Genomic DNA, 24914 nt, shown 5'->3' with positions numbered 1-24914 from the left:
CGCTTTGATATATGTAGCAGCAGAGAGGCTACTAACCCTCCAGGGAAAAGAGGAATGATTCCCACAGACCTAGTATTGATACCCCCTCCTGGGTGTTATATATGATTGGCCCCAAATTCTGGCCTGGCTTGGAGGTTCAGTCTAGACATTTTAGCAGGTGTAATAGATCCCGACTTCCGGGGAGACATAAAGGTTCTCTTACAGAACCATGGTGAAATTCCATTTGAAGTACATTGTGAGGACACAATTGCACAAGGAATTCTTGAGAGGGCTCGATTTCCTTGTTTTTGAAGAAATTGAACCAGAAGATACAGAGAGAGATACATTAGGCTTTGGAGAAGCTGATGAACCATCTAACACTGAAGAGAAAAGGAAAGAAGAAATCACCATCTTTCCCGACCTAGCCTTCACCTAGCGAAATGATCCAGCCCTCGCTGAGGCTTTCTTACAAGCAAATCCCGAAGGGACGGAAAGTCATTTTTTATTCTTAAAGCAAGGATAGCTGTATAGAAAAGAAACATCCACTGAAGGCTTAAGTAAAACTCATTTGGTAACCCCCAAAACCCACCAGAAGATAGATCATACTAGAGATTGCACATTCTCATCTGACAGGGGGACACTTAGGACAGTCTCAGACCCAGGCACACATCAGTGGGAAGTTTTACTGGCCAGGTATCCATGCTGATATAAAAAAATGTTATTTAGACATGTTAAATATGTCAGAAAACCACTACTCACATTCCCTTGCATGCCACTTTGAATACTTTACCATTAATAGAAGTCTCTTTCGCAAGGATTTGGATGGATATCATTGGAGCTTTGGAAATCTCTGGACTGAGTAACAAATATGTCCTTGTGATTGTCGACTACGCAACAAGATACCACGAGGCAGTCCCTATGTGGAACAATACCACCCAGCAAATTTTAAAACACCTATTAGCATATTGCTATTGAATCCAGTTCCTGGGGGTGGACCAATGCGGGAGGATCACCTGGATGGCGGGTCCTCGGGGAGTGGAAGTGGGACACTGATAGGTGAGATGCGGTATCCCCTTTCTGATGACACCTTTTCCCCATCCTACCACGTAGGATTCTCAGAAACTCTACCCCCCCCTTTTACGACACAGATTGTTTCTTACACCACACAAGACAACGGACTAACACCAGAGCCATCTTCCTGACATTTCCAACACAAGGGTCAGGCAGAGTTAGGGAAGTAATAATAATAACCACACACCTGATGGCCCTTACCCTTAAAATATGGAGCATGAGAGCACACTACGAGCAGGGCACAGAGCATGACGAGACAGCTATTCCAGGACGGCAGTTAAAGAGGGGGAGAAAGGCGTCGAGAACCAAAGGAACGACAAGGAGAGAGGTGGCCTTGCCCTTTTTGACCCAGTCCTGCAAAGCCTCCGTAGAAGGAATCATAAGGCCGCAAACAATAGCCAGCATGTGCTGTAGCAGATGTCAGCGGTGCACAGAGCCCTACTCCTCTGACAAGCAAGGCAGGGAGAGACGCATGCTACCGTGGTATCATCCTTGAATCTAGAGACAAGAAAAGCAAAGCGGTTCATCACAGCCAGTGAGTTGAAGGGAGAACCAATAAGAAACCGAACTGTGTTGAGGGAAAGTTGAAAATGGCAAATTAAGTGAAATCAAAGAACTGTTAACAATGTAGAGGAAGGATATTCCCTTTTCTGAATTGTCAACCTGGACCTCAATCCTCGGATCGTTTTGCTGACTGCTTTTGGATTCCAAGAACCACGTTTTGTCACAGTACTACGATAGACTCTAGTCTCTCAGGTGATTCTCCCAGAGTCGTCGTTTCTTCATCTGGCTTTCAGGATTGCTGCCATTCCCTCGTACCACAGCTATGAACACCATAGCCCTTGACTTTGAACTTAGGTAAGCCTTATTCTAGCACTTATCACTGACTCAAGGTACTGTTATTGCTTGTGTTAACCCTGCCTTCCTCCTAACAGCTTTGGGGTTTTCGACGCTGCTGATCCTGTGAAATACCATCCACCTGAGGTCCCAAGGCTCGCACAGGGAGTTCGTTCTACCTCTCTGTGGGGAACTTGGGAATGGAGGTCCATACTCTCTCCACTACGTGGTAAATCACGACAGACTGTGAAGCCATTGCATTACGGAGAGTATGGAGGGCGTGCCCGATGACCCCATGGCTGCATTGGTACAGGCAATAACAATACTTAGAGCAGATATGACAGCCGCCAATGCCGCCATACATCAGCGCTCAGACCTTATCCAAAGCACTCAACACCCTCTACCCACTGATGCTGAGTTAGGTGATGTCCCTGCACCAACCCCATAGCACAAGCACAACCTGATCTGTCTCCTCAGGTCCCAGTGTTCCTGCCTACGCCCCTTCCTTTGGCCACTCCTGAGAGATTCCATGGAGACCCCAAGAAATTCCGGACATTCATAAATCATTGTAAATTGCATTTCCTCTGCAAACCCCAGGCCTTCCCTGATTCTACCACCAAGGCGGCTTTTACTCTGTCTCGTTCAGCTGGCACTGCCGCTGCCTGGGCTAACCCCCTACTAGAAAACAATAGTGCTGCTCTCTATAATTTTGATTTGTTAGTTAATGAAATGTCTAATGTATTCGACACCCACCACAAGACCCAATCTCGGGATCTCGAGTTGTTAGATCTAACTCAAGGGAAAGGGTCTCTCTTGGACTACATAGCCCGGTTTAATCAATTAGCTGCCGAAACAGCCTGGCCCGAAACAAAGATGGCAGTAGTATTCTATAAGGGCCTTAATAATCCCATGAAGGATGCTATGGCAGTCATCCCTTCCTTACCCACGACATACAGGGATTTAGTAGATCTCGTCCTCAAATTGATGCTAGGCGTTCTGAACGTAAAAACGAAGCAGGGTTTACTAACACAGGTTTGAACCCACCATCCACGGATACTGGAGGAGAGCCCATGCAAATAGGTGGAATTCGCAGTCCGATTTCCCAAATGGAGAGAGAACGCCGAAGAACCGACAACGCTTGCTACTACTGTGGGTTGAACGGCCATTACGTAAAGAACTGTCCCCGACATCCTAAGTTAAAGAACCCGGTTTTTCGGAATGCCCGATCCTAGACCCGGGGGCGGGATCGAGCAGTTCTTCTTCTCCCTCGGACTCAGTACCCTTTTTTGGGAGGGTCAGACCTGTGTTGGTTCAGGCCACCTCAAAACCCACTTCGGACATTGTCCATACAGTATCAATTGTTATAGACTCTGGGGCCCCGGGTAATTATGTTGATATTAAGCTGGCGGAATCCTTGAATTTACCACTGGTGACCAAACATCATCCTGAACCGGTACAAGCAGTGGATGGCACAGCACTGGTTTCTGGTCCTATCCGACACCAAACGGCTCCAGTCACTCTAACCATACAAGACACTCATCAGGAGGTGATATCCTTTGATCTAATATCTATGCCTCAATTTGGTTTCATACTGGGTCTTCCCTGGTTGAAACAGCATAACCGCTTAATTGACTGGAAGTCGGGCAGGTTCATTTTGAATCTGAAGTTTGTCAGAACGTTTGCCTCATCGCACCTGACGACAATGAATCTCCTTCACGAGCATTAGGAGCCGTTGCACAACTCACATTGCAGGAGGAATCCAGCTCTCCCCTTGGGTCTCACGTAGTGGGAGTGGTTTCAATCAGAGTACCTGCAGAGTATCAGGACTTTCATGACGTCTTTGTTAAGGGGTCGACTGAAACACTCCCACCACGTCGTCCCTACGACTGCCCCATTGACTTGATCCCTGATTCTGTCATCCCTTCAGGACGCATTTATTCATTGTCGCCCTCAGAAGAACAGGCATTAAAGGACTACATTCAGAAGGCTCTTAGGATTGGCCACATACGCCCTTCCACCTCTCCGGCGGCCAGTCCTATTTTTTTTGTCCCGAAAAAAGAGGGCGATTTGCGCCCTTGCGTTGACTATCGCCGTTTGAACACCGTTACCGTAAAACACCGGTATCCGATTCCCTTGATAACCCCGTTGTTGGATAGGTTGAGTCATGCCTCTATCTATACTAAACTCGATCTTCGTGGGGCTTATAACCTAGTAAGAATCCGCCCCGGAGAGGAATGGAAGACGGCTTTCTGTACACGGTACGGATTATTTGAATACGTGGTCATGCCTTTTGGGCTTTGTAACGCCCCAGCCACGTTCCAACGTTTTATGAATGAGATTTTCCATGACTTACTGGACGTGTGTGTAGCGGTCTATCTCGATGATATTCTGGTCTTCTCCCGTAACATTAAAGAACATGTGCTACACGTCCGTGAGGTTTTGTCCCGTCTCCAACGGTATTCCCTCTTCGCCAAACCTGAAAAGTGTGAGTTCCACACTGACAACTTTGAATTCCTGGGTTTCGACATATCTCCAGGTGGACTAACCATGAATCAGTCCAAAGTCCGCGCAGTGTTGGATTGGCCAAAACCCAGTAATCTCAAAGCATTGCAATCGTTTCTTGGGTTCGCTAATTTTTATAGGCGGTTTATTCAGGATTTTTCATCCCTAGTAGCCCCACTTACCGCCTTGACCAGTCCCAAAGTGCCCTTTTTGTGGTCAGATACCCACCAGGATGCTTTTGACACCCTAAAAACGGCGTTTACCACTGCCCCAGTACTAAAACATCCTGATCCCGAACTTTCCTTCATCGTGGAGTCAGATGCTTCTTCCTATGCTCTCGGGGCAGTGTTGTCCCAAAACTGCCCGTTTACAGGCCACCTGCATCCGGTGGCATTTCATTCACAAAAGTTCTCTTCTGCTGAACACCACTATACAGTCACAGAAAAGGAGTTGTTGGCCATCAAGGATGCTTTTCAAACCTGGCGGCACCACCTTTTGGGGGCCAAACACACAATCACAGTATATACTGATCATCGTAACATCCAAGATTTAGCTTTGTTTAAGTGTTTAAACAGTCGTCAGGTGCGTTGGCATTTGTTCTTTTCTGCCTTCGACTTCCAGATCAAACATCGGTCAGGCCTTTCCCATGGAAAGGCAGATGCCTTATCTCGTTCCCCTGGTGGGATCTCCTTGCCAGTCTACCCTGAAAGATTTTTGGACCAGCATGTCATCTGCCTTTGCACGCCCCCTATGTCAGTAGTACAATCTATAAGGACGTGGGTTTCCTTACACCCCGAACAGGTCTCCGATTGGAGTCCGGTGTTTCATAACGGCTTACCGTTCATCCAGAATAGGTTGTGGTTACCAACAACGGAAGCCCGCAATCTTTCCTTGGAATGGTCCCACGACAATGCTATCAATGGGCATCCCGGGCAAGGACGCACTTTAGACCTTCTCAGGCGCTGGTGTTGGTGGCCCTCTATGAAACGGGATGTGGAAGGATACGTTAACTTGTGTGCGATATGTGCCCAGTGTAAACATTGTCGGGGATGCCCCGTGGGTCTTTTGCAGCCCTTGCCTATTCCACCTCGCCCTTGGCACACGATCTCAATGGATTTTGTGACAGATTTGCCCCAGGCCGGGGGTTTTAACACCATGTGGGTGGTGGTCGATTCCTTCTCTAAAGTAGCCCGATTCATCCCATGTTCTGGCATCCCCTCGGCCCCTGCCTTGGCCAGCCTCTTCTTCAAATCAGTCTTTTGCCTATTTGGGTTACCCACGGTTATCATTTCGGACAGGGGATCGCAGTTCACGTCTCGTTTCTGGCGAGCACTCACAAAACTCTTGGACATTGATTCACGTTTTTCTTCTGCCTACCATCCGGAGACAGATGGCCAAATGGAAAGGGTGAACCAGGCCATGGAGCAATACTTACGTTGTCTCATTTTTCAGCACCAACAAACATGGTTAAGGGTCTTACACCTTTCTGAGTTTGCATACAACAACACAGTCCATGCTTCCACGGGTTTTTCTCCTTTTTATGTCTTGTATGGTCGCACCCTCGAACCCTTCCTATTCCTGATATCGCGCTTTGCGACAACCCAGCAGCGGCCGCCTGTGCACGCAATCTGTCGCCCGTTCATGCTCAAACACTCACTCACCTTCGTGAGGCCCAGATATCTGCTAAAGCAGCGGCTGATCGACGGAGAAGCGCGGCGCCCTCTTATGTGACAGGTGACAGGGTCTGGCTTTCTACACGCCATCTCCGGCTGCCGGGTTGTCGTAAACTGCTTCCCCGTTTTGTGGGTCCCTATAGGATTTCTGGGGTCGTTAACCCGGTGGCCTATCGCCTTTCAGTCCCTGCGTCTTGGCGCCTCCACCCGGTGTACATACCTCTCTCCTGAAGCCTTGCCCTCCTTCTACCCGCCTCCGTCCTGCCCCTGGTCCCGTTTCTGTGGGTGGTTCCATTGAGTACTAGGTTTCTGGCATTTTGGGCTCACGTTTGGTCAGGGGGGTCTCCAGTACCTGGTGGATTGGGCGGGTTTTGGTCCAGAGGAGCGGAGCTGGGTCCCTGCGGAGGATGTCCATGCCCGAGGCTCGTTTCTCGATTTCATCGGGACCATCCCGCCTGCCCCACGTGGTCGTGGGCCATTGAGGAGGGGCTCTGTCATACACTCAGGGAAGAATCCCTCCTCACTCACAGCTCTGCATACCTCTTCTGGAGATGGGGACGCCCAGACACCTAGCATAGCCAGAATGCCCACTACACAATCGCCTCCTCATTATGCCCCGTTACCTGTGGTGCGTGGGAAACGTCAGCCTCTGTGGCCTAGTGTCAGCGGCAGGAAGCGGCTTAGTTAGTTTCCCCGTTTTCACTGGCAGCTGCCGTGGAGAATACGAACGGGCTGGAGCAACCAATCGTGCCAGCTTCCTGGTTTCGCTTCGGCATCCCGATCACGTGTCACAAAACCAAATCACGTGATCGGATGTCGACAGACATAAAAGCCGGGTGATTCAAACGGTCCTCGCTTCACAGCTGTTTTCTACACTGTTAGGCATTTGCGTTACGGATACTTTTGTTCAAGACCTCGGCTTACGACACTCGGACTGGCTTTCTTGCTCATCGAAAACTCTTCCCTGGATATTGCTCGAACTTTGATACTTGGACTTTGGCTAAACGGAAACGGACTGGCTTTGGATATTCCCTTTTCTGAATTGTCAACCTGGACTTCGATCCTCGGATCGTTTTGCTGACTGCTTTTGGATTCCTCGAACCACGTTTTGTCACAGTACTACGAAAGACTCTAGTCTCTCAGGTGATTCTCCCAAAGTCGTTGTTTCTTCATCTGGCTTTCAGGATCGCTGGCGTTCCCTCGTACCACAGCTATGAACACCATAGCCTTGACTTTGAACTTAGGTAAGCCTTATTCTAGTACTTATCACTGACTCAAGGTACTGTTATTGCTTGTGTTAACCTTGCCTTCCTCCCAACAGCTTTGGGGTTCTCGACGCTGCTGATCCTGTGAAATACCATACACATGTGGTCCCAAGGCTCGCACAGGGAGTTCGTTCTACCTCTCTGTGGGGAACTTGGGAACGGAGGTCCATACTCTCTCCACTACGTGGAAAGTCATGACAGTAAGGCCGTCAGGGCCTGGGGCTTTAGTATTTGGGAGATTTTTGATGGCTAATAGGATTTCTTCTAAAGACACAGGTGCGTTTAGGGGCTTGTGAAGCTCGTTTTCTACCCAGTAGAGTTCAGTGTCATTTATGAAGTTTTGTAACATCTACGGATGTATGCTGTGTTTGGAGCCATATAGGTCTTGATAGAAAGCATGAAACGTGTTAACTATTTCTACCTCTGTGTATGCTAGCGTGCCCTGAGCGTCGCAAACCCGTTCTACGCGGATGGGTTTCCCATCGATTGCAATCAGACGGGCTAGTAGGGTACCCGGTTTTTGGCCTTCGCCATATTGACGGACTTGGTGTCTGCGCCCTAGGACCTTTAGCTCTCGATCGCCGTTTCTTTGAAACGTAGCAGCTCCTGTTTTAGTTTGGCTTTATGTTGCAGATCATTGGAGGTGGTGCACTCGAGTTCAAGCTTTTTCAGTCGGTGCTCACTATCGACCAGTTCCTGTCTTATCAATTTCAAGATTCCGTTCTCTTTCGCCATGCACACTCCACGTATATAACATTTTAGTGTTTCCCACAAGGTGCCTGGAGAGCTGACAGAGTCCTAAATTATCTCTAGGAAGGAGGTGATTTCTTGTTGTAGTTCAGTTGCGAACACATGGTCCGACAGCGATCCAGGCTTAAACCTCCAGTTGGGTGCTGTTGTCCTGGTATTGGGTAAGATGTATTCGAGTGTCACCATTGAGTGATCGGAAAAGGATCTGGGCCCCCATTGGAATGGGCTTCGAGCAGACACCATAAGGTAGTCTATACGCGAACTGGTATTGTGGACGGCTGAGTGGAACGGGCATTCCCTCGAGTCCTAATTGGAATGTCTCCGTGCGTCTATCTAGTCAAATGCATGGCAAATTTCAAGACTGGCTTTGGATGGTCGACCAGGTACGTAGAGTGATCTATCTAACTGGGGGTCTATTGGTGTATTGAGATCTGCTCCCCAGATAATAGTTGCTGAGCTTGTTGTTCCCAGGTCCATCTGAGACTCCCAGAAGCCCGTAAACAGATAGTGGTTGAGGAAGAAAATAAAATGTTAAGAGCGAATATTAATGAACCGTGTTCAAGCCCATTGTCCTCCTCCCTATAGTATTGGTCACAAAGCCTGACCATTCGTGCAGGTTTTGCATAGACTACTGCTAAGTTCATGCCATCTCTGACTTCGATGCCTATTCCATGCGATGCATCAATGAATTGATTGATAAACTCAGAAACGCCACCTTTCCATAAACCCTAGACTAAACCAAAGGGTACTGGTAGGTCCCAGTGCATGGACCTGATAAAGCAAAGACAGTTTTCTCGACACACCTGGGACTGTTCCAGTTCAAAGTCCTCCCTTTGGGCTAACACAGGGCTCCTGCCACTTTCCAAAGATTTATGGACAAAATATTGCAACCCTACTCTGATTTCTGTGGAGTTTAAATTGACAATATAGTCATTTATAGTAAAACCTGGGAAGACCATCTTTTCTGTCTCTTTACTATTATGATAGCCCTCAGAGAAGCCGGCCTAGCTGTCAATCCATCCAAATGCAGCCTTGCCCAATCCACCATGAAATACCTCGGCTTCTTTGCAGGGAATGGGAGTGTCCAACCTCAACGCGAGAAAGTGAAGGCCGTCCTAGATGCCCTTAAGCCTAAAACTAAAAGCGATCTCAGAGCCTTCTTTGGGTTAATCGGTTATTACCGCAGGTTTAGCCCTAACTTCTCGGACAGGACAGCTAGGCTGACAGAAAAATTAAAGAACGCTGAACCCCAGAAAATTAATTGGACTTGTAATGACAATGTATGTTACAATAACCCAAAACAAAACCTGTGCCAGAACCTGATCCTAAAGGTAGTCGATTTCTCGAAGGAGTTTGTGTGACAAACAGACGCCTCCCTTACAGGGTTAGGAGCATTCTTGCCACAAATTTGCGATGGTTTGGAACATCATATCTTATTTACAAGTCACAAACTCTTTCCACGTGAAATAATTACTCTGTGCTGGAATTAGAGGCCCTTGGATGGCGAGACGTGGTATACCCTTCCCAGTAACAACTTTACCCCATCCTACCAGTTATGATACTTGGAAACCCAACCCTCCGCCCACTTTCCCAACACTGCCTCCAACTTACCAACTGAGCTGCACCATATACGCCTTATGCACAGACAAGCAACATGGACAGCTGTCTCGACTAAGGGCTTGGTGATGCAGCTGCCCTTTGGTATCAGCTGTGATTCAAGAATGCTGCAGAGCCCCTCATTGCACTAGACTCAAGTGCACCCTAACCTGTTGACCCATGCACAATAATTTATCTTTAACTGCTATTTTCCAATATAACAATGGGGTAGGAATTACAGTGAGTGAGGAAGGAAAGAAATAGGGAGGAGTGGTAGAAGAGACAAAAACAAGGAGGGTAGAAGGATGGGGGGAAGTTAAGAGGAAAGATGGTAGGGAGACAGGAAGGAAACAATCTGAGAGGAAGGAAAGGAGGAGAGGAAATATGCCCAGGAAAGCAAGGGGAGAGAATGGAACGGGAAGCAAGAAAAAAGGAAGGATCAAAAGAGAGAAGAAAACCAAGAGCAAGGAAGGGAGGGAGGGATAAGGGAGTGATGGATGATGGGAGAGAAGAAGGAAGGAACTGATTGCTCCTCCTCGCTTACTCCAGTAATATAGACCAGCAGGTTGAGCGCTCGCTGGCACTGCTGTGATCTATGCATGATCTGCAGGTAGCCGTTTCAAATCCTGGCAAGACCTACTCAGCCTTTCATTAATCACAGGTTGATAAATGGGTAGTAACTGCTTCGGTTGGGAATGATTGTATGTAAATATGTGCTATGTACAGTGCTTTGGCAAACGTGCTATTTAAATAACAAATCATTATCAAATGCCAGGGCCATGGAAAAGGAATGTTATCACTCGTTTTCTCAAGTGTTTACACAAAACATTACATGCAACAAACACCATTAACCCTCCATAAGTAGCATTTTCTGTAAAGTTCTGAATTGACATGATTCACGGATGAGGGTTTGAGGGCCACTTTTCTAGGTGAGGGCCACTTTTTTGGAGGTGTCTGGGCCAATTTCCTGTCTCAGTCTGACCCTGACTGCCCGGGGGCGGGTCCCAAGTGGGGCTCAAACCACTTAATGGCCCCTTGCACTGGGAGTGTAACGCTCAGGCAGCTACAATGAGCGCGCCCCCTCGAGGCCTCCATTGTAATGTGTTTTAATGTGTGGTCATTTTACTGAACATCTGCTGAGCTGCATTCCACCCATATTTAGTTGTGAGATGGACTATGAGACGAGTTTGCAACCGCTGGCTTGCCAAATATTTTGGACTAAGACTCCCATGAGCCCTCACCATTGACTATGCCTGCTGGAGCTGATGGGAATGATACTCCGAAACATTTGGGGAGCCAAAGATTGCACCCCAAAGCAGTGGTGTCCCGAAGAGGAAAAGATCAGGAAATAGTATAACACGGAGCAGGTGAAAATATGTCACAAATATATTGAGTAAGAACAGATTTCTCAGAACCCACCTGGACAGATCCGTGTGATATGAAGTTCATAGCTTCAGCATTCAGAGCCATTTCTAAGGATGACAGCTGCCCCCAGGTAGAGGAAGCGCCAAACACAAGGTAGGAAATCTTCGTCCCCTGCGCGTCATGCTTTTTGCAGGACTCTGTCAACACTCCTAAAAATACACAGGAATTAAACATTAGTAAGAAACATACATTAATAACACTGAAGACCTGTTGTGAGTGGTCAGCAATGCGAGGCGTACAGCTGTTTGAAGATCATTAAAAATATGGCATTTTACTTTAAGAGGAAATGTATCAAAATGCCTCACTTTCCGTACTCTGTTGAGGAATTCCCTGCCTATTCTAAAAGCTGAAGGGAAACACTAACACCGGATAACTGGCCCTTACACTAAGCAACAAATACATAAATAAAAGGTATGGCAAATAAACAAGACATATATAATATGCAATTTCTATTGTCCTGGGTGATTTCCTTCCCAAGGATTTAAAGTCACTTTCTGAAAATTGTTCAATCAATGAAAGAAAATGTCTTAGGTTAGTTCTTGATGATGTTTAAAGTTCAAACAAAAGTTATATATGTTCCAATGGTAGCAAATCTCCTGACTTTGGTAGTATTTTCCACTTTTCTCTCCCAGGAAAAATAGCCACACTGGTAATCTTGGCCACAATGCTTTAGCACTTCCCCAGGAAGATTCACCACAGTTCAAAGATAATGGTTAAGTCCACACTGTTAATGTTACACAGTTCTTGATTAACATTTAGGATTGCTTTAGGGTTTGACATTGAAACGGCTATGTTTATCAGGACACTTTCTCAATACTGCTACTTCTACTTCAACAATGATTCTCCTACTTGCTTTACCAAGAGAACAGACACCTCCTGTCGCACAGTATTTCACCTTGGCTTCAACAACTGCAACGTAGCATCTACTGACAACCAGATATACCTCTTTAGTTGCAGGGCTTTGGACTACTGCCACAGCTTCAATTACTTTTAGACAGACTTCGACAAGATAGATTTCCAAAATGTTTCAACCTCCTCAGGTAGGCAAGGCACTCTGCCTTTGAATAGCTTTCTTTAAAGGGGCAGCCTCTCTGCCTTTCTTGTCTAACTGCCGCAACAACAACCTGGGTTTGCCTTCAACACTCACTTGTCTCTGGCTGTGACCTTCTTGGGCATTACAGGTTAAGTCTGCTTCAGGATAATGTTTACAAGCTGCCAATTCCCCTTCCCACAACTTCTCATTTGCCTGTCTCCTGGCTATCAGCCCCTACAATTACACAGAAGACTTGGTATCGCTCTCTTAGCTTCAGGTAATATTTGCACACTTGAACTATAGGCATTTTGATTGTTAGTAACTTCACAAAACAGCTGGTTTGCTTTGAACTCTTAGAAAGGTTCAGCTTCACTCTTAGTATGGGGTACATCTTGGCTTAGGCAATGCTTGTTCTCTTCTTAAGTCTTTTGCACTCTTGTGAATGAAAGGTATGTCCTTTGTATACAAAGCAGAAGGTGCAGTCTTTCAGGAGAAACAACAATTATGCACAAACAACAATTCTTTGATATACTTTTCAAGCCTTAAAGGTGGTTGTGTAATTGTAATCGCACAGAAGCAAAGAATAGAGTTCAGGCATCCTTGCAGAATCAAAATAAGGTACACACGACCATTCGTTAATGTAGTTTTCCCACATTAAAGATTGTAACTTTGAAATGGTCACTGTTAAGTGTTCTGCAATGGTCTTCAAAGCCTTCCCTTTTTTTAACTGGTGACACACAACCACTCCTTGAACATTAATAGTCTTTGGTTAGTGGAACAATGGGCTGTAATAGCGTTAGCTTCCTACGCGAGCAAGAAGCCTTTTCTACTATACATGTGTGTTACATTTCCTTTCTTTCAAATGATCTTTTAATACAGCGGTCCACTTCTACTTGCTGAAAGTCTTACGTGAGTGGCAAATGAGCTGGTTACTGTTATCGGCAAGGCTTGCGCAATGGTTTAGAACGCTGTGCTTCACTCACCACTTCTGAAGCATTTTCTCTGCGGGTCGCACTGCTTTCCTGACTTCTACTACAACTTCTACTGCTTCTGGCTTGCTGAGGACCCACACCTTTCTCCTGAACAGGTGTCTCTGGTCCGGCCACACATCTTGAGAGTTTCCTCCACTCCTGAGACCCTCGACTTGACAGTTGCTTCTTGCCTCAGTGTTTGACACGCCAGCAGCTCAGCAATCAGGCTCACATGGGGAAAACTGTTTCTCCAGCACGTCTTCCGCTGCACAGCCTCTGCACTTCAGAATTTGGGAGGACAGGACTCTCATAGAACACGCAAGTGAAATCTGCTGTCTCCACGTTCTGGTGTCCCTCTTGTTCGCCCAATTCTGCTTGGATTGCCAGCCTTGTGTCTAACTTCTGCTTCCACTGCCACAGCCTGAACTCCAGCCAGCGTTCCAGCTCCTTCAACGCTTTCCTCCTTTCGCTCCCTGATAGGTGCTTTTATGCCTCCCAGGTTCAGTACTAATGTTCAGGTGTGGGCTAGCAGCCTCAATTTCCTGACTACTGCAATGGCTACTAGGCTTAATTGCCTGATTTTGACAACCACATGCCTCCTCAGCCCTCTTCATCATCTCAGTCCCTCTAGGATTCTAGGACTTGTAGTTTCTTTCAACAAAGTAAGTTTTTAGCATATTTGAATTATTTTTAAGGGTAGGTTTAATTCCCTTAAAGTTATTAAGAGGGGTTATACAGATTAGCCAAGGAAGCCAATTAATTGAAAACAACATTTCCACATTCCTTTATAGTGTACCATTTGGTTTAAGGAAATTGTTTAGTTTGGGATACCAAAAAGGATCTTTCTTTTGGTAAAGTTTGCTCAGATTATACAACATTAAGGTCCACAACTCGAGATCTAACATGAGAGTTAGGGACATTGAAATGACAATAAGCCATCACCTCGCTAGGTACTTTGGGAAGATTCTACCATCTAGATGAAAAATACAGTGTCCCATCCAACGGAATCTCCTCACCACCTTAAACCCTGTCTCCTCCCAGGTGATCCTCCCACAGTGCATCAACCCCAGGGCTAGGATCAGGAAGTGTCTGCCTTCCTCTGACCACCTGGGAGCAGACTTTAGGCAGGGTTTCTGTGGGGGATTTGTAGAATTCCTCACACTGTCTACTTGACCACAGTTGAAATATCAACTGAAAGTCCATGTCTGGGAGACACCACCATATATGACGAGAGCCATCATTGAATGGATAATGGATACAATCTTCTTCAGGGAGAACGCTGTCTGCTGGGTGCTGGTTTTGTATGTGACAAACTGTCATGCCAGGACACCAGAAAACTCTGGATAACTATCATCAACAACCCAAAACATACCTCAGCTGAAGCATTGAGAGAGAGCCTGGGGCTCTGTTGGATCAGAACTTTGTCTCAGCCACTAGAGTTTAATCCACTCAATATGTCCAAGTACAGCTCAAGTTTTTATAGAAGCGTGTTCACAAACCCATGAACAAGCCTGAGATGTTGAATGGCGCCAAACATGGTCCATGGTACATTCCAAATATTGCTGCAGGACAACTAACCTTGTGGAAATGGTTCCATTAATCATTGAACAGAATGGGACCATGACGAACATGCAAACCTGGATCCTCATGACTTTCGTGTACCTTCCTCCTTTCAAATGGGGAGAACAATTACTTTTCTGTATTCGACCTGTGGACATTTCATTCTCATCACATATTTTGTCAAATAAATAAAAGATAATTAATGAAGGCGGGGGCCAGCCTTAGTGCCGATGCCCCCATTTGGCACGGCCCAGGGAACGGTGTGTTTGGGGGGAAGCAGAGCCTCGCAAGTAACCACCCGAAGGAGGGGGGCATCATCAGGGAGCAACCAGGTTCCTGAGGGGGAACTTACTGCCACTGGTTGCCTGCAGAGAGTCATGGCGGAGTCACTGGTCGTTCCCTTCAGAAAGTACGGGCGGATCCCACAAGGGGACTGCAAAGCCATCAGCTTAGAATGAACGGCGCCCAGGAGTATTAAACTCAGGGGAGGCCCATGCGAAAGGGGAGGGCTATAGGGCTTGGAAGACCTTCCAACCCCAAATGTGGATTAAGAGAAGTAAACGGCAAGCACTGCACATACGTATCCAAACCAAGAACAGTATATGGCAAGCGTTGTTGTAGCCAGCAAAACTCACTGTGCATAATCCAGAATTAAGAAGGCACATGGCAAGCCTCGCAGCCAACAAACGGTACAGGTGTGATTAAAGAGGCACACAGCTACCCTGAAATAAAGAAGCAACAGCAAGTCATTTCTCATATAAACATCGCCTGCATGTGGGAGCAATAACCAGCGAACATTGCAGCACTCAAAGCAGAGAGACATTAGATGCAATCTCAAGCCACAGCCGGTCTGTGCTTGAACCACAGTGAAGTAACTGAAGGTGCATCAGCTGCTGCATGGACATCTGGCGCCCCTGCAAGTGGAAGCAGGATGGAGAGCCCACTGTTACTAAAGCTCAGGTGAGCAGACCACTAGGGGGGAACCAGAACCAGAGGAGACAGGAGAAGGGAAAGGGACTAGGAGGGCATAGGCTAATACCTGTTCTTTCACACCAGGTGCAGTCCCGTGGAGGGAGTCACCCAACCCATGCCACAGCTGAAAAGTTCTCTGAGGCTCCAGGTGCTCCCGCAGAGACAAGGTAAGCGTAACATAATCCCTGTTTCAGGAAGAAAAAGGGACTTCCCTTTTCTTGCCCTTCTCCCTCAGGAATCACTTGCAAGAAAGCCTCTGTAAGTACTGGATCATTTCGCTGGACAAAGCCTAGGTCGGAAAGGATGGTAGATTCATCTTCCCCTTTTGCTCCGGTGGTACATATCTCATCGGCCTCTCCAAAGCCTAAGTTACGTCTTTCAGTTTCGTTGGGTACAGTTTCTTCTTCAAAACGTGGGAGTAGAGCTTTTTCAAGAATTCCCTGTGCAATTTTGTCCCCGGGACATATATCAAACGGGGTCGCGCCATGGTTCTTTAACAGAACTTTTATGTCTCCCTGAAAGTCTGGATCTATAATGCCTGCTAGGACATCCAGACAAAATTTCCAGGCTAGGCAAGAGTTTGGGGCAGTCTTATATAACAACCTGCAGGGGTTATTAAAACTAAGTTGGAATCATCCCTCTTTTCCCGGGAGGGATAGTGGCCTCTCGGCTGCTACATATATCAAAGAATATGGATTATTTTGTGGTGGTAGAGGGGTCTGAGGCTCTGTGGCTACGTTTCTGGAATTTTAGGGTCCCCCAATTTGTCTCAATTCAGTTGTATCCCACCCTGACACCATGCATAAGGGAGGCAAGGCATCCCAAGTATGACACTGACACAAAAGTTACACGTGTCAAAACATTTATTAGATTCTTGGGGTTTGGAAAAACTCCTACGTTGCCCTATAGATATAATGGGAGTAGTCTCTACTATCAAATAATAAAGAAAACACAGTCCTTGTCACTCTATGTCAAATCGAAATGAGGGGGGACAGACTAATCCTATAGAAATGGAAGCAGCCATAGTACGAAGGCAAATGGCAATGCTTGAAGGAACAGCTGATGAGGGTAGACAATGGAGAACAGTAATAGCTCTCGTTGAAGGGTACTGATTGGCTGACATAATTGATGATGACATGTTTAGGGAAGACCAAGAAGACAATGAAGTAGTGTTCTTTATGAGCAATAATGTGGCACAGACCAGCATTTTTTCAGGAAGACTTGGAGAAGGTGCCAAGCGTACTTAGGCCTACAGGCCCTTATGACGTAGGTTTATTAAAGGGAATAGGGGAAGTCAAAATAAATATGAAGCCAGGGGTGAGTTTACCTTGAGCAAAGCAGTACCCCATGTCTCGAGAGGCTGATGAGGGTATATTTCAGACTATTTCAGCACTGATGAAGCAAGGCATTCTGGTGCCTTCAGAATCGTTGTGTAATACTGCGGTGTATCCTATCAAAAAATCTAAAGGGGGATCGTGGAGATTTATACAAGATATGAGACCGATTAACCAGATTGTAGAGGCAGAGTTTCCTTTAGTTCCTAATCTGGCAACGATACTGTGTAGTATCCTAGTGGAAGCTTGATATTGCATGGTGATCGGTTTGAAAAAAGCTTTTTTCTCGATCCCGTTGCACAATGACTCACAAGAGTTGACTTCCTTTATGTTTCACCAAACTCCACTGAAACATACTTGTTTGCCACAGGGGTACTGTGAGCCCCCATCGCTCTTTAACAGAGTCGTACAGATGGATTTAGGAAATTTTGATCTAAAGAGTGCAGTGATAGAATACATAGATGGCATTTTAATTTGTAGTACCACAGAAGATGAGTGCAGACAAGTTTCGATTCAGTTGATGACTAGCCTAACAGACAAGGGATATAAGGTAGACAAAGAGAAGCTGCAATATTGTCAAGAAGAGGTGTTATATATAGGGCAGTTGATTTCACATGAAGGAGAGAAGGTGACACCATAAAGAGCTGAGGGGATTATGAAAACCTCAAAGCCAAACACTGGACCTCATTACGAGTCTGGCGGTAGCCGTGCCAGAAAAACTGGCAGGCTGCCACTGGACCGGTAATTCTATTCTGCCTCTGTGATTGCCGGAATCACCAGGGCATTACAACCCCAGTGACCCGGTAATTCTGGAGGCGGAATTCTGTTAAGCCCCATTCCCATTGAGTCCTATAGAACTCCATGGGGATGGGGACCATGGAAACACTGGTTCCGTCTATGACAGAGCTGGTGTTTCCATGTCCGCCTGCAGACGGGTGGCGTTACTCCCGCCAGGTCAGACCTGGCAGGAGTGCCACCTCCCACCTGCAGGACTCGGAATCAGCCGGTCCGGAAACAACGGTGGCAGCGGATTTACCGCCACCGTTGTTTCTGGTCCGGCTGTCTTGTAATGAGGCCCAGTGAAACAGATGCAACAGTTTTTGAGGCTATGCAACTATGTTAGAGCATGGGTGTTTGATTACAGTACATGCACGAGAAGGAATGGAGGAAGGGTTTGAGGAACTGAAAAAAGCTATTTGTACAGCTTCTGTTTTAGGAATTCCCAATTATGCAGAGGAATTTTACTTATTTTTACACACAAATGGGACAGTCATGTCAGCAGTGCTTACACAGAGGACTACATTGGGGTACAAGCCTTTAGCGGATTACAGTGGGATTTAGACCCAGTTATGAGAGGCCACTTTCCTTTGCGAACAATCATTGGCAGCTGCCACGTTCACAATTGAGAAGTCTACAAGTATTGTTATGGGCTGCTCTATGACACTCTTCGTGGAGCATGCTTTGTTTGCCATTTTAGAGAAACTGAAATGTACATTAACATCCCAAAGAGCTTCAGCTTCTGAGGTGAAGATTTCGAACCCAACGATTAAGATTGTCAGATATAAAATAGTGAATCCTGCCACGTTTATATCTGAGCCAATAGCAGAAGGCGATCAAGTGCATGACTGTGCTAATTATGTTGAGTTTTATGATGATAGAATTCTCTTTATTGATAGTTCTTTGAATATTGATCAGACTAGTGGGGAAAGGCATTGATGCGCAGCAGTAGTAAGACATAGATTAAATGGAGAATTCGAAGTTGTGGCAAGTGCAAGGCTACCGTCTCACTTTTCGGCTCAAGCAGCAGAATTGTTAGAGCTTATTGTTGCGCTCGAGAACCACGAAGGGCAGGAAGTGACAGTGTATATTGACTCTGCCTATGTGACGTCAACCGTACACACAGTGCTAGCGCATTGGAAAAGAAGGGGCTACCTCCGAGTGGACGGCACTCCAGGGCAGCATGCATCCTTATTGGAAAGGGTTATTAAGTCACTACAACTTCCAGTAGCCATAGCGGTCATTAAATCGCAGCTCATACTAACTGAACAGATTTTATTTCTTGTGGGAACCAAAGTCGCAGACGTAGAAGCCAAAAGGGTTGCATATTCTCCTGATGCATCGAATTTTTATACCGAGAGTATTAAAGAGAAAGTAGTAATAGGCGTGCAAGTGCAAGAAGGGTTTAACAAATTGTCGATAACCCTGCTAATGAAGATACAAAGGAGTGCCCTGCAGGAATCGCAGGAATTATGGAAGCGAAGGGGGTGTTCTTTATCCCCCACAGAAGCATTATGGTGACAAGACAGCACTGGAAAGCCATTGATGCCAGTAGCGTTATTGAAGGTTGCGCTTGAGCAGCTGCACTACCCCACGCATGTAACTAGGGAAAGTCTTGCTGCAACCATTGCAGAAGACTGGTTCATTACCCAATTTGTTGGAACACGTTGCACTATTTATAGTGAACTGCGTTGTGTGTCAAAGGGTTACTGCTGGGTATACACTGAGAACATTTAGAGGAGTAATACCTTGACTGACTGACTGGTCCTTTTCAGCATTTACATATTGACTATGTCGATATGCTGCAAGTATGTAATTGATATAGGTATCTGCTAGTGGTGGTGTGTCCCTTTCCCAGGTGGATCGAGGCAGGTCCGTGTACGCACCCTGATGCGACTTGCGCTGCGAAGTGCTTAGTATGCAAAGTCTTCCCGAGAAGTGGTGTGTGTGAAGTGCTGAGATCCGATAATGGGCCACATTTTGCTAATGCGGTGTTTGAACAAATAGGATGTCTACATTAAGCACACGTTTTCTTCTGCTTATCACCCTGCAAACGGAATATGTGAGAGACTCAACAGCCTCCTTAAAGAAAGGATTTCTAAGATTAAATGGACATTGAAAAAGGGATGGCTATACTGCCTACCCGTAGCTTTATATGCCCTTCTGAATCAGCCTGGTTCAGACCATCACCTCACCCCTCATCAGCAAGTGACAGGGCGGTGAATGAGAATGCCTGTTACACCTCCATCTAGGAGAAGAAGTGATGCCCAGAGTGTAGCCAAAACATTAGGTGATGAATTATATGACTATTTGACATGTATGACATCTAGCATCTCTCTCATTTCAGATCAAGTCAAGCGCCATGGGGGTCGGTCTCAGAACACATATGAAAACGATTCAACAACCGGTTCATCTGAATGTTTATCGGCACCCAATTTGTATGTTGGAGCTTTAGTTTTAGTGAAAAACTTTATGCGAATGTGGCATGAGCCACATTTTAACAGCCCCTTTTGTGTTGAAAATATAACCCCTTCAGCAGTGAAGGTCCAAGGCAGGCAAGCTTGGCTTCTCTTAGGCGATGTGAAAGTCTACAAAGGAGAGACCCTCCCTCCCACCATTGCCGATCCAGCAGCAAGACAAGAAGAATTTCAGCGTGTGCAGACTCAATCGATGAGAAAGAAGGAGGACGATGAAGCCCCGAGCAAGTAAATGAAGCAGCCTTAGTTAGGACTAAAACTTAGGCAATAAGTACAAAGACTTACAGCAAGTGTTAGTGGGACAAAATTGGACTTTAGGAAAAACATTGACGTATTACAATGATGCCTGAATGTGATTTCGAGATTGAAGATTGGAAACGAGAGCAATATCCAGATTCATTTCACACTGAATACTTGTTGTGGTAACCACATGGTTCTCACTGATAGTGATGTGCATTGGCTTGTGCTTGCTGTTTTTGTATTTATCTTTCAAGCTTATCCTGGCTCTTGTCAGAAGAGACGTGGACATTCACACTTTTTTACAAGATCCTAAAAAAGCCCTGTGATTAGAAGGCTTCTTATTGCGATTACTCAACAGATACTAAATTGCAAGTGTAAAAGATGTTTCTTATGATTATAGTAGAAATGAGACATGCAGAAGCTGGCACGATTTTAGGGAATGAACACGCACAGCCAGTACCAGGATGCTACAAAAGGTGGATGTCAATGTTTTGGTGCATGAAATATGTCTGCATGATTACTTTTTTTGTCTTTCTGTTCCTCTTTGTTCACACTCTCTATCATGTTGGTACTCCTACTATGATGGAGGACACTATGGTTCCTCCCACTGCAGGAATTGCCTTTGATTTTCTTACTTCCACTGAGGTAGAGGCTCCTATGGTTCACCCCGCTGTGAGAACTCTCTTTGAATTTCTTCATGAGTAGTATACAAACACTGATTTAGTGGTAAGAAATAACAGAAATTCAGAGGAAGATAGTTATGGGATGCATACCTATTTAGACAATGCAGCACACTTGGGTAATAACATGTGGTATCAGCATACGAAAAAGGCGGGAGAGAGAACATCTAAGGAGAGTTACTATGTCTGTGCTCTCATACCCTATGCCATGAATACAGTGCGAACTTTCATTTTGAGAGAAGTCGCAGAACACGATGCCAGATGCCTCGTTCACCTTGCAGCATGTATTACTAGAAGACAATTTCAAGGAAGTTGGGCTACTCTGCGATGGAGATCGAAATGGTTGTTTCCATTCCAGGATGATTATATTAAGACCACACGCGTGGAAAAGCAACCCGATGGCAGAGTAAGATGCTTGTGTATCCTGCAGAGGCACAGGAAGAGGTAGTAATGAAAGACATTAAGAGAATGCACTCCCCTGATAACACAGAAGTAGCTGGATGGCCTGGATGTTGGGAACAAACTCAAGTCTTCGTCTATGGACGAGTGAAGTCCAAGACGGGATGGTGAGACGGAGTGATGTCAGGTGCAGCACATCTACTGAAGTCAGAATATGTACAAGAGGTGCAGAGAGTAAACGATGGATGTTTGAAGTCATGGGCCAAGCAGGCCAAGCTACTGACATGGATAGAAGATGAACCAGGTCCAAAGGTTGTGGTCCCATTGGCAAATGTGCCACTGTGCATTCCAAGAGAAGGAAGAAAGCGTGTGGGAGATAACATAGGCTGCAAAATTACAGTTGATGTTTCCAGAATGGGAGCAGGGACAGCCATCCTGATGGATCGATATTGGACTTGTCGGTCTAGAGCCTACATGAAGCTGCCCGAAAATTGGGGAGAAATGTGTTCCTTGGTGCTCGTCCATGTTCCAGCGTTAGTAATTCCTCAGAGTGACCTGAACATTGGAGAATTTCCGAAAGTAGATGCTCATTTGAGAAGAAGATCGCTTGAATTTCTCAATCGAACCAGAAGAGAGAATTACTTCTCAGCAAAGTCAGTAGAGGCATATGAGGCCGTTCCATATGAGCACAGGTTGCTCAGCAAGACAGCGTCAATCTTCACGACTATCTTCATGCCTGGGATCGAGACGATGGCCAATGTCAAATGGTTGCACATTACAAGATGGGAGCTTCTGCAGACAATAAACAACACCATAAAGGGATTCAATGCTATGAAGGAAGAATTGAGAGCCATACAATTAATGACTATGCAGAACAGATATGTCCTTGACATGATCACTGCAATGGAAGAAGGAGTTTGCACCAAAACCGGGCCATCATGTTATGATATAATATGATATGGCATTTGTAACGTGCCTATACACAAGTGTTTCAAGGCGCGACGAGGCAGGGAGGGGGGACACAGGCAAGACAGACAACGATCCTACTAGGCCAGGAGTCATTAAGATCGCACAAGTGCATGGGTAGAGGGGAAGGGAAAGTGCGAGGGGAAAGGGAGAGGGGAAAGTGCAGTACAGGGGTAGTAGAATAACAAGATAAATAATAAGGGCCAGCTGGTTGCAAGTGCAGACAAGTGCTGGGAAGGGGGGCTGTAGGAATACAGAGACAGTCCCGCATTGCAGGGGTTGCCAGGGAGGCAGTGCAAGGGGAGAGTGGCTGAGCTAAGGACCGAGATCGATGAGAGTGGCCCAGTTTCAGATTCAGCGCAGTTTAAGTCAGGAATTTAGCAGGGGAGAGGGGGAGAGAAAGCAGAAGCAAAGAGGAAGGTTTTGAGGTTCTTCCGGAACCAGAGATGATTCTCCTCAAGTTTCAGGGAGGCAGGTAGGCTGTTCCAGAGGGAGGCCCCTGCCGCAGAGAGATATCTACCCCCAACTCGGTGCTTGGAGAAGCGGCTGACCCTGAGGGAGTTGGAGGCGGAAGAGCGAAGGGCTCCAGAAGGAAGATCTTTAGGAAGAGAGAGTTGAAGGTATTTTGGCCCCAGGCCCCAGAAGGTCTTGTGGACAATGCAGAGGGTTTTGAACTTAATCTTCGCAGCCACTGGGAGCCAGTGCAGAGATGTCAGTCCTGGAGAGATACGGTCCCTGGGCTTGAGTCCAAGGACAAGTCTCGCAGTCCTGTTCTGGATGAGTTGCAGAGGGCGGAGAGTAGAGACAGGCAGATTTAGATAGAGGCTGTTACAGTAGTCCAGCTTAGAGAGAACCAGGGCTCTGGAGACAGTGAGCTTCTGGGGGAAGGAGAGGAAAGGAAGAATTCCTCTGAAGAGGTGCAGCTGGTAGTGTGACTTCTTAGAGACGTCAGATATGTGAGGAGAGAAGGAGAGTGTGGAGTCGAAGATGACCCCAAGGTTTTTTTCCTTGCAGGAAGGGGCCAAGAGAGGCTGGCCAGAGAGCTGCAGGGAAGGAGGGAGTGGGTGTGCCGATGAGTAGAATCTCAGTCTTACTGGCATTAAGGCAGAGGTCATTGGTGGCACACCATTCCTGGATAGCAGACAGACAGTCAGAGATGAGGGAAGGAGAGGAGGAGGCCGAGGGTAGCCTGAAAAAGAGCTGGGTATCATCCGCATAGCACTGAAAGTTGGGGCAGAGAGCGGCGATGTGGTGGGCAAGGAGTGCCAGATACTGGTTGAACAGCCAGGGAGAGAGGTTAGATTCCTGGAGGACACCACAGGTAGAGAGAAAGATGTCAGAGAGGAAGGACCCCAGTTGGACCTGGGAGGGTCAATTGGAGAGGAAAGAGGTCAGCCACGCCAGAGCCTGACCAGTGATACCCAGGTTGTCAGAGAGACGGTTGAGCAGGATGGCATGGTTGACAGTATCAAAGGCAGAAGAGAGATCGAGCAAAATGAGAACACACAGAGTGTTGTAGTCAAGGTTCGAGAGCAGGTCCTCACGGATGTTCAGGAGAGCAGTTTCTGTGCTTCTGGCAGCTCTGAAGCGAGACTGATGGTCATGAAGACTACCAACAGAGATGATTCTCAGGAAGGGAGTGATGGAGATTGGGCGATAGTTAGCCGGGCAGGAGGGGTCGGAAGAGGGTTTCTTAAGAAGAGGGTGCACAAGGAAGTGCTTAAGGGGTGATGGGAAGACTCCAGAGGTGAAGGAGTGATTGCAGAAGTCAGCCAGGGCAGGAGCCAAGGAGTCAATGTGGTCCTTGATAGTTTTGGAGGAACAGGGGTGAACCTGTTTTGACGAAACTTTCATAGAACGGATTTGTCTGGAAACCTCGTCAGCAGAGAAAAGGGAAAAGGCAGAGAAGGAGAGAGGAGGGGTGGCTGCAGAAGGGCCAGAGGAAGAGCAGGGAATAGAGGGAGGGAGGTTATAGGAGGAGAGTGAGGACAGGATGTCCTGAGCTTTTCAAATGAAGTGAGAGGCCAGTGCCGTGCAGAGGGCCTGGGAGGGGACAGGAGAGCACCAGGGTTGGCCAGTTCCTTGCAGATTTTAAAGAGTTCAGCCGAATTGTTAGATGGCGCAGAGATGCGGGCTTGGATAAGGGCTCTCTTCTTGGTGAGAACGGAAAGCCGGTATTGCCTTTGGAGCAGGCGACAGGCCAGTTTGTCAGAGGGTGAACATGAAGCACGCCATTTCCTCTCTGCCACCCTGCACTTGCGTTTTAGGGTGACGAGATCCGAGTCATACCAGGAGTTACATTTGGCTTTGGGCTTCAGGTGGATTCTCATGACAGGGGCAAGGATATCAAGAGTATCAGATATAGCAGAGTGGAGAGTGGAGAGGACTGTGTCAGGGTGGGAGTCAG

General features: G+C 46.7%; 1 protein-coding gene across 2 annotated transcripts in view; it reads right to left on the bottom strand.

Annotated features, from left to right (window-relative positions):
• LOC138528636 (transient receptor potential cation channel subfamily M member 2-like) overlaps positions 1-24914 on the bottom strand; it is a 1006635-nt gene that overhangs the window by 454111 nt on the left and 527610 nt on the right. For both annotated transcript variants that reach the window (XM_069640452.1, XM_069640453.1), the window contains exon 13: positions 11093-11247. In XM_069640452.1, the coding sequence (XP_069496553.1) occupies positions 11093-11247 (155 nt within the window). The remainder of the gene's footprint in view (positions 1-11092; positions 11248-24914) is intronic.

This window comes from Ambystoma mexicanum, chromosome 7q (assembly GCF_040938575.1).
Source record: "Ambystoma mexicanum isolate Mex_15411 chromosome 7q, UKY_AmexF1_1, whole genome shotgun sequence".
Taxonomy (NCBI): Eukaryota; Metazoa; Chordata; class Amphibia; order Caudata; family Ambystomatidae; genus Ambystoma; species Ambystoma mexicanum.
This window is presented reverse-complemented; position numbering and strand designations above follow the sequence as displayed.